This window comes from Leptomonas pyrrhocoris (assembly GCF_001293395.1).
Source record: "Leptomonas pyrrhocoris isolate H10 chromosome Unknown, whole genome shotgun sequence".
NCBI classification, from domain to species: domain Eukaryota; phylum Euglenozoa; class Kinetoplastea; order Trypanosomatida; family Trypanosomatidae; genus Leptomonas; species Leptomonas pyrrhocoris.
Genome location: NW_015438357.1, coordinates 269,328 through 278,903, shown reverse-complemented (window position 1 = coordinate 278,903; position 9,576 = coordinate 269,328). Strand labels below are relative to the sequence as shown.

The 9,576-nt window shown below is 51.8% G+C and overlaps 5 protein-coding genes across 5 annotated transcripts; all 5 read right to left on the bottom strand.

Annotated features, from left to right (window-relative positions):
* Positions 1-501: 501 nt before the first annotated feature.
* ABB37_00081 (hypothetical protein) lies at positions 502-1,470 on the bottom strand (the record flags this gene model as incomplete). The annotated part of the gene is made up of 1 exon (XM_015796138.1): positions 502-1,470. The coding sequence occupies one exon, from the start codon at positions 1,468-1,470 to the stop codon at positions 502-504; it is 969 nt and encodes a 322-aa protein (XP_015664146.1).
* A 164-nt stretch (positions 1,471-1,634) lies between these two features.
* On the bottom strand, positions 1,635-2,525 carry ABB37_00080 (putative trans-sialidase; the record flags this gene model as incomplete). Its single annotated transcript, XM_015796137.1, has 1 exon — positions 1,635-2,525. The coding sequence occupies one exon, from the start codon at positions 2,523-2,525 to the stop codon at positions 1,635-1,637; it is 891 nt and encodes a 296-aa protein (XP_015664145.1).
* A 201-nt stretch (positions 2,526-2,726) lies between these two features.
* Positions 2,727-3,263, bottom strand: ABB37_00079 (hypothetical protein; the record flags this gene model as incomplete). The annotated part of the gene is made up of 1 exon (XM_015796136.1): positions 2,727-3,263. One exon carries the CDS (start codon positions 3,261-3,263, stop codon positions 2,727-2,729), a length of 537 nt encoding a protein of 178 aa, XP_015664144.1.
* A 288-nt stretch (positions 3,264-3,551) lies between these two features.
* Positions 3,552-4,169, bottom strand: ABB37_00078 (hypothetical protein; the record flags this gene model as incomplete). Its single annotated transcript, XM_015796135.1, has 1 exon — positions 3,552-4,169. The coding sequence occupies one exon, from the start codon at positions 4,167-4,169 to the stop codon at positions 3,552-3,554; it is 618 nt and encodes a 205-aa protein (XP_015664143.1).
* Positions 4,170-5,045: 876 nt separating this feature from the next.
* ABB37_00077 (putative serine/threonine protein kinase sos2) lies at positions 5,046-9,159 on the bottom strand. The gene has a single exon (XM_015796134.1). The coding sequence runs from the start codon at positions 9,083-9,085 to the stop codon at positions 7,901-7,903; it is 1,185 nt and encodes a 394-aa protein (XP_015664142.1). The 5' UTR covers positions 9,086-9,159; the 3' UTR covers positions 5,046-7,900.
* Positions 9,160-9,576: the final 417 nt, after the last annotated feature.

Here is a 9,576-nt window from a genome sequence, read left to right as displayed (position 1 = left end):
TCTTTTTAAGGATCCCATGGGTCCCTGTCTCCCCTTCGCAAGTTATACCCCTTCGCCAAAGCCGTCGTGGGAATGTCGCGTTCGCGTGAGGGAAAATCCGCGACGTTGTCCTCAGACCGAATGTACCGGAAAACCACGTGTATCCCCTCGTCGCGGAGAAGTTGGTCCACCTGCTGTAGCTCGGCCGCAAGCGCTCCCGATTTCGAAATTCCGCGTCGCACCGCCCCCAGAACTGATGTGTTGTCGATCAATACAAACAATCGTCTCGGTAGGCGCTCTCGAAAAGCCAGCAGCCCCAGGTGCACCGCACGCGCCTCAGCCTGCATGATCATCCGCGGTGAAGAATCCCACCGAGCCCCCGTGATGAATACTGGACCGGCGCCCAGAAAAAGAACCGCCCCCCAACCCTGGAGCGAAGCATCCGTCACCAATGTGGCTGTCGGCTCACCCCCCGGCCGATGCACGAGACGCGCCTCGTTTCGGTGCAAGACCTCCAACAAATCAGACGCGAAAACCCCGGATGTAGGGCGTCATGGTGATCTTGCTCCTGGTGGTGATCTTACCTCTATTGAGGGAGCTCAGCTGGCGTCTCACAAACTTCAGAAACATGTAGTTACGAAACAGGCGGACGCCCAGCACCGCCGCGCCATAGATGGCGCGGGATGTAAAGACCTCCAAATCACCCACCGTCATCTCCTCGAAAGGAGGGGTCTCCCGCAGATGGCGCCATGTCTTTTCACCTAAACGTACAGTATGAGTTGCGTGATCAAAAAACACCCCGACGAATGTATATGACGCAACCGCAACCTCCGACTCACCAATCGTGACGCTGGCGTCCCGCGCGAACTGTGTCACACGCCGCGTCCAGGCCTCCACGGCCTTCAGGGGACCAGCAATTCTCACATTGTCTATCCAGACGTGGATTTTCAATGCCGTTGGGCAGGCGAAGGCGGCATCGACCACAGTGGGTACTCCTGCCAACGCCGACGTTAACAACTGCATAAGCTCCGGACTCGCAGCATACCCCATCGGCAGCCGCGCCAGCTCAACGAGGGTGCCGTCGTCGAGGCGGCAACGAAAAGCCGAACGCGCCTCCTCAGGCAGCGGTACCTGGTAAAACGAGGCTTTCAGGTCCAAATTGGATGCGCCTTCCTCCCACACAACGTCGAGGTATGCGGAAATGTGACCCAACGGCACGTCAGCCTCGTAGGAGTCCTCCAGGTTCTTCTCTTTCGGCCACGCGATAAACCTCCTACGTAGCCCCGAAGGTTTCTCCTCCACAACCGAGAAAGGAACGAACCAACCCCGCGTAGGTCTCGGAGACGCCGGCACCAAGACGCCTGCCGACATGAGGACTCGGGCATCACCTTCAAAAATCGTCCTGAGCGGTGACGTTCCTGGATCGAGCTGTTCCGGCGATGACAGTAAACGCCATAACTCGTCAAACCGCGCCTTGGCCGACGCCTTCATGCGTGACCGCAAGATTTCGACGTTCAGCGGCTGCACGTCCACGTTCTGGAGGGGGAGAGAACGTTGCTCCTCCTCACTCGCAACACGACTTTTGTTGGCTCGGCGGAGGACCGTGTGCCCTCCAAAAGCAACGCGCCGCTCTGGTTCCATCCAAGGTGCCTGACTCACTTCCGAAAAACCAAACGGTCGAGTAAACCCGGCAGCACGTGAGAATTCGTGAGTTCCGTGGTTTTTGGGCCCATGTAGCGAACCGTCGTCGTCGGTATATCCAGAGGGTCTGCGTGCTTCGCGAGAGCCACCACCGAGCGTGGGGGAAGTGCGTGCTCTTGGGCCAGCTGTGCCGCTGACTGAAGAGCTCCTCGCTTGATGGAGTGTGCTGAGTATCCGCGCTCGCGCAGACGCTGTGCGATTTGTGTCGTCGTGAGCCCAGTCAGCTTGCCGCTCTCCCCGACCTGAGCCTTCAACTTTCGCAGCTCCTGGGCCATGGGACCCTGCAACTTCACATACCGATGTGCGCGGTATGGATTGATCTTTGCCGTTTTTGGAATGGCTGCCCAGTCCAAAATCACCGACCCGTCCGGTTGTGGCAGCAGGTTCTCCCCTCGGAGATCCTTCACCTCCCCCCACCGCGACGCGGTCATCCATGCCAACTGCATCACAGTGGCGTCGGCCCACGAAGGGGCCCCTTCCACCAGGGCCCGCATGTCCGCTGGTGTGATCGGTGCTGCCTGACGCACCTCCTCCTTTGCCTCGCGCTTCCGGCATCCCGCCAGGTACGCGTCTACCACCGCTATCTCCCTCGTGAGCAGGGACTTCAGTGTGGTGCCGTACTGCACCTTGGTAGAGTACTTGAGCTCCTTCGACTCCAGGAAAACCGGCACCGCGTCGAGGTTGAGCGGCAGTCCGGCTTCGAGGCAAAACGACTGAAAGCCTCTGAGCAGTGATGTGCGCTGCTCCCATGTGGTCGGCTCGTACATGTCTGCCGCCACTTCGTTGACCTGGCTCCTCAGAGCCGACAGGTGAGGGGGCACCGCCTCCAACCCGTCCCAAAACATTCGATGATCGTTTACCGACGTTCCCGGCGGTAGTGACGAGTGCGGTCGACTTGCCACCCCTCCGAAATTTGTGTGCGGCACCAACTTTGCAATCTCCACCAATGTCGGTCGCCGAACCTGTGGTCGACTCACCTTCTCCAAGCTCGCGGGGTCCGTCGACCAGTTTCCTACCTCCGCCGCTGCCTTTCGCGGGGCCGGGAGTCATACCGCAGACCCCGCCCTCCCGTTTTTTGTGCCGGACGAGGAAGTACGGCTCATAGGACGCTCCATGATGGCCTTGGGCTCTCCTTTCCTGTACCGGGATGGTTGCGGACAAATCGCGGATTTGTGACCCGTCTTTCCGCAGTTGTAACACACGACAGAAGACGCGGGGGCAGAAGACCCTGTTGTCTTGTAGGCGTCCTTCTTGCCAGACAAACGTAGAACTTTGAGGAGCGGGTCGAAATTGTACGAGTTCTCCTCGCACGCCTGCAGAAACTCAGTCTCCGTCATCTTGTACGAGGATCCATTGACCCTGTAAAACAACGTCAAACCCATCCTGCGCCCAGTGCCCTGGTGGTCAGCCCAATACCGCGGGTCGGCCTCCGCCGCCAACAGCCACCGCAGGACCGCCTGGAAGGCATCATTCACTGGCGCAGTGCGGGGTGCCTCGCCGCGAAGAAAAATGTGCTTCAGCTGCTTCTCAATCTCGTAGGGAGTCTTCCCACGGAACCAAGGACGCCAGGTGCAGACGTCCATTGGGTCGAACTCCACCTTCAGCGACTCAGCCACTGACTCGGCGTCGTCTAAAAAAGTCAACCGAGACTTTTGTGTTGGCGCCCCAGGCCCGTCTTCCCCGTTGTCGTGTTCGGTCTCCCATGTAGGGGCCTTGTCGACAAGAACCACTTTTCGCTCCAACTGAGCGATTGATTCCTTCAGAGTGGCTTGCTGTCGTTCTATCCGCTCGTTGGACGCGACTAGACCACGACCGCGAAAGTCGCCGAGGTCCTGGCGCCCAGCGATCTCGTTGAGCTGGTCGCGAAGCGCCTACACCTCTGCAGCAGTGGAGCCCATTCGAGCAACCTCCGTCAGAAGCTGTGCCATCTGGGCCCCGTTTCCTTCAGACCCCGCTGTGGTGAGCTTCTCCGAGACCTCTTTTAGCACTGCTTCCATGAGAGAAGCCTGTGCGACGGCGTTCTCGACCTCGGACACCCTGGCGACGGCCCGATCAACCCGCTCGCGTTCTTTTTCGATCTTCTGGTTGCACTCCATGCTGAGGTCTCGATACTTCTTCTCGAACGAAGCCACCACTTGCGATTCCAGGTCAACAACGGATGCTTTCAACATCCTCACGCTTTCCTGGTACTCCCCCCGTTCGCGGAGGAGTTGCAGTTCCAGCTCGTGCCGTTTCTCTTCTTGCGCTTGCCGTTTGTCGTCCTGCTTCCCGACGTAGCGCTCCAGACTCCTCATGCGGTCTTCCATCTGGCGAAGCTTTTCTTGCAACAACGCCACTTCCCCCTGCATGCCAGAGGCTATCAACTGGTTGTGCATCGCTGCCTCATGGCGTGCACCTGCAACCTCCGAAGCCGCCTGCTCCCGCAGTAGGGAGATGTCCGACTGCAGGCGGACTGTGTCCACAGCCGTGGCGGACTGTGCCATCCCCATGTAGTACCCCGCCAGCTCCGTCTTTTGGATCAACCTCTCATAGAGGTCGCGGGTCTCGATGCGGAAACGCTCAACGTGATGGAGGAACGTGTGCCAATCGAACGTCTCGTATCCATCCCTGAGGATCAGAGAAGTATTCTCCCGCCTGACTCGGAAAGTCACAGGCCGAGAATCCGATCCGTTCGGGCCCACGATCTGCAGAGTCAACTCGCATTCGCCCTGCTCGGGAAGGTTCTCATATTAATCCGTGCAAACCAAGTTCCACTTGGACGGATCGATGGGTATAAGCGCCATATTGAGGGAAACTACCTAAAAGGGTTTTAATATATTCATGGATCTACTAATTTTTTAATTATTTTTTTTTTTTTAAACTTATGAAACAACTGGCGATGATTATAAGAAAAAAAAACTGGCGATGAATATGTAAAAAACTTGCGAATAAAACTCTGAGAAGGGAGTTTTCAGCGAAAAACCGGAGTTTCTCTCGATGCTGAAAACAACTGTGCCAGGCAAACCAAAATACGGAAGAACCAGGATTCAGGAGGTAATAGAAAAGGAGAAGATAGTTTAGAGCATTACCCTAAATGACCGAGATCCGCCAATCTCTCCGCTGCCAATCACATTCAACTCATTTTTTCCGTCCCTTCCATTCCCCTCGCAGGCTCACAAAAAAAAAGGATTTAGTCAGATTGATTACCACAGTGAAAGCGATCAAGAGCTGATCAAGACACATTCAACCACACTGCAGTCTATACGCCTTGCAAATACGTCAAGACGCCGCTGAATGGGCAGAAGTGTTTCCACTCGTGACTAGACAAAGGTGCTCACTCTGCGCAGTGGCTCTCATTGATCAAAGTCTACATTGATACTGGGATTAGCTTCGTGTAGTCGTCGGGATTCTGTCGACTGTGTTATAGATCAGACGAATATGATGAAATGGTGAAGAACAAACATACAAAAAGATTGGGAATGCAGCCGCCCATCTGCCATTAGCGTTTGTTGAAAGCTGGCAGCCATGAGCGGTAGCGCAAAGGAAAATAAAACCTTCTGCTGGGTGTTTTCGTGTTTTAATTTCGTGGGAGACATGCTAAAGGAGTAAAGGAAAAGAACGAGCAATCTTTACGTTTGTTTAAACAGTGGTAGAGGAGAAAAAAGGGCGGGGTAAGTAAACGCATCATTCGATGCAACGAGTTCGACCAGAGAAGAGAGGAGCAGCGATTTTTCTTTCTTTTTTTGACGTCATTGAATGAAAAGGCGCCGGTCAGAACAGCACGGTGGAAAATTGGAAGACTGGAAGCGTATATGTACATTTGTATGAATCAGTCAACAACCACGCACCGGGACAATAGGGGGGGGGGGAACAAGGAAGAGAAATCTCTATTGCATTTGAAACGGAAAAAGTGGGAAAGAACGCGACGCAGAACACGCTAACACGAAATCAAGGAGGTTCCGCGACTGTGCGAGCTCAACGTAACGTTGCTCGACTCCGTTTGCCTTCACAACGCAACACAGGTATCACCAATGGCACAGTGTGAGAAAAAGGAGAAAATCTTTTTTAAAGACGAGAAGCTAAATACGGATGTGCATTGTTGTGTCTTGCTCTTCTCTGCTGGCTGATCGAAGCGCTCGCGTGGCTCGCTGAACTAGCCAGCGTTGCTCACTTATTATCAAGCAATCTCTCCCGACTGCCGTGTTTGAAGAGCAACTCGCGCTTTCCCTTTATACTGTTCCTTCTGCAATCCTCCTCGCTAGCCATGAACCGTGTCGTTGGAACAAGGAAGCATCAAAAAAAGTCGACGAAAAAAGCTGAGGGATCAGGAGAAACTCTTGACAAGAAGCAACAGGCCGGCACACAAAACACCGATGAGGGTTTAAAGCGAAGAAGGTAAAAAACAAAAGCCAATGAATCAATAGAAGAATTTGGAGAGTATTGAAGAGCATTGAAGAACGCTTACCCTTTTTAAAGTATTTGTCCGCTTGCTCTCACTTTTTTTTTGAAACAGGATTCTGGGAGGTTGCTGCGAGCTCGATATCCGCAAGTAAATTACGTTCTGAAAAGGAGAAAAGAAATTGGTTGTTAACGACGCATTGCACAACTTCAACGACTGCCGAAACTAGGTATCAAGAAAAACAGGTGCCTCCTGTTTGGCTTTTCAACAAAAACAGATGACACACACAAAAGGGGGGAGAAAAACGTGAAGGAATTGCGAAGAGAAACGAGAAAAACGAAGATGATGTATATTGATCGCTAGCTACAGCAAACGATGGGAAAAAAGGACAAGAACGAAAGGACAGAAAAAAGAATAGAAAGGTGAGAAGTGCAAACACAAGGTACACTCTCGTCGCAGAAGCTTCAATAAGAAGTCAAATGAACTCAAAAAAATGAAAGGGTTTCTACGTTGAGAGGAAGCCCTAGGTGCTAACCTGCGTGTATGCGTGTACGTGTTGGGCAGTTTCAAAGAATTCAAACAGCAAACGACGCCACAGCACGCTTCAGAACGCTGCTTGATAACAGCAAGCGATTCTTTCAAAACGGGGAAGAGAGAAGATCTCTTCTTCTCCAAGAAACAACCGCCAGCACCGCTGGAGGTCATACCACAAGTTTTGCTACGACCTCCAGACACACCTCGAATCGCCGTAATGAGCACGGCCAGGCGATCAAAGCTGATGTGCGCTGCGTTGACGTACGACTCAGATTCTTGCTCATGATTTATTGCCACGCGTTATCGTTCAAAAAACGATGTGGTAGAGGACGTGACTTCCCAGAGAAAGCCTTGAAGAGAAAAATTTGTGCATCTTTCTCAGTTCATTGCGCAGACGGCAAGCCTGGCGTTCGACCCGTTGTGAAGCACTCTCCGTTTCACACCCCGTGTGCTCCAGCAATCGAGTGCGCGCATTCGCGTGAATGCAAGCCGGAGGAACAGTTGACACTGCTCGGAGCAGCGCAACGTTATGCATTGCTTTTAGCCGCCGCCTACTCTCTTCTTCTAATTATTTTATGAAAAGTTCACGAGAGCAGAACGACTATCGAAGAAATTACGCTCTCAGCAAGCACAGAAATCAAAGTTTGGTATACTGGCGAGAAGTCGAGCACGGATCGAAAAGTAGGGCCAGGAAGCGAAAGCGAAGTCGTTGTACCTATCGTGTAAGACAAGAGAAGCTCTCCCACTGAAGACGATTGAATGAGCTGTCCTTTATCAGGGCCCATTCCTCATTCAGCAGTAACGTGAAGGTCTCCGTGAACCCAGTGTGTTGAAAAGGGACTAAAGCAAAGAAGGAAATGCTAGTCGGAAAAAAAAAAGCAGAACAAGACCTGTTGGCTTCAGCTACTCTCTGTCATATGTGAGCTGACCTCCAGTGCATCCTTCGCTTGATGTCACACCTATCGTTGCTACCAAAGTGATTCCGCTTGCATGATACAAAACAATTTAGGAAGCAACAAACATACTGGTAGCTAAACGCGGTTGTCAACTTTAGCAGGAAAAAGAAAACAGCATACTAGTATTAGAGCAAAAAAGGAAAATAGAAAGACTGAAGAAACAGAAAAGGAGAAAGCATTGAAAAAGACACATAGTAACGAACGCAGGTAAAACCCACTAGAGAGATATATATCGTACAAAGAGAGAAAAGAAGAAAAAGACAATAGTTTGCTGAGATGCTTGCGGGAGTATAACACCAAAAAAAAAAGGGAAAGACAAGAACACAACTCCACACCAAGAGGAAAAAGAAACTCAGTGCGCAACCGGAGGAATGCGATGCACGGCCAGTGAAGCAACCGATTTGTCACCTCGTGCCTTTCCTGAACAGGAAGTTGGGTCGGTGGAACAGTCGAACTCATCACTCGGTAAACGTTGGACTTGCTCGCTATCGCTGCTGCTGCTACTCCCCGTTGCAGCACCGGAAACGCCGCGGATCGACGATGAGGTTCGCACGGTACTGGGCATCCGGAATTGATTTCCACTACTTGTCAGAGCAGCATCGCGATTTTCGCCGGAGTAACTGATGCTGTTTGGATGGGTCTCCTCAACGCGCGAGCTAAACTCGTTCATGTTTGCACCTTGCACTATTGGTGGCTTGCGATTTGTGGCTGCTGCAAGATACTCGCCAGGAAGGTTCTTCTTAAAGAACTCATGCTGAGAAACTTCATCCAGCGTTGGTCGATCTTCCGGGGAGGGTGAGAGCAGCCACATGCACAGGTCCGTGGCTGCGGCGCTCACATACGATGGCATTACAGACGGTTCTCCGTTACGGATGCGTTCCTCCAACGCATGTGGGTCGGTGGTAGGTCCAAACGGGAAGTTCTGCGTCAACAGCACATACGCAATGCATCCCAGTGACCATATGTCAGCACGGAAAGCGTCGTAAGACCCCTCAAAAACTTCCGGAGCCACATAAGCCAAGGTGCCAGTGAGTGTGTGCGCATACTCGTTCGTACTTGCCTTGAAGTTACTTTCGCGATGAAGACGACTAAGACCGAAATCTGAAATCTTGAGCGTTCCATCTGTGCCAAGAAGAAGGTTCTCCGGTTTCAGATCACGATGCGCGACACCGTTTCGGTGACACGCGTGGATCCCGGCAACCAATTGTATGAGAAGCGCCGCCACATCCTGTTCTGGGAGCGGACTGTCCATTCCCATTATGACATCGCACAGATCTCCACCCATGACAGGTTCCAAAATGATGTAGTAGTTGTTGCCACTCTCTAAGATCTCAATCAGCTGCACAATGTTGCGGTGTTTCAGCCGTCGCAAAATAGAGATTTCGAGACGTACATCATTCTCTACCTGCAGGCTGGTCTTCGAAATGATTTTAGCTACGAAAACGCATCCTGTTGGTATGTGGCGCACTCGCTTCACTTTGCTATACGCGCCTTCACCCAGAACGTCCAGTATTTCGTAATCTCCAACGCGCCTCATGATCGTCGTAAAGTACTTCAAGAAGAAAAAGAAAACGTAGAGCTGTTGGTCTTGAACTTTAAGAACCTAAGGCTGCATAGTAAAACAAACGGAATATATAAAAGAATGAAAGAACGAGAGGAAGCACAACAAAGTAAAGTTGCAAGTTGACGAGTTTGGAAAAGTTGTGCAACAGATTGTTTGATTAAGTCTCACCAAAGAGAGCGGGAGAGCCGTGTGAGCATCGCTGGATTGAAGAAACGTATCATTTCGTTAAGCTACAAACTGACGTTACGCTCAAACTGTATGCATCCTTGAGACATGTCACAGAACCGCGCATGGCCACTGCAAATTATTCACTGTTAAACCACTCAATGTGAAACTTGGCATCACAGTGGCTGTTCCTGACTTCAACGAAAAAGAGAAACAGCTGCTTTAGATGGTGCACGTTCTCACATTTTTTCTTAAATCTAAAAAGTAGCAAGCACAACAAATACAGTTTAGGAGCACGA

Bases quoted from the DNA above. Each gene is read 5' to 3' on its own strand.
- ABB37_00077 (XM_015796134.1), bottom strand. From the start codon at position 9,085: ATGAGGCGCGTTGGAGATTACGAAATACTGGACGTTCTGGGTGAAGGC.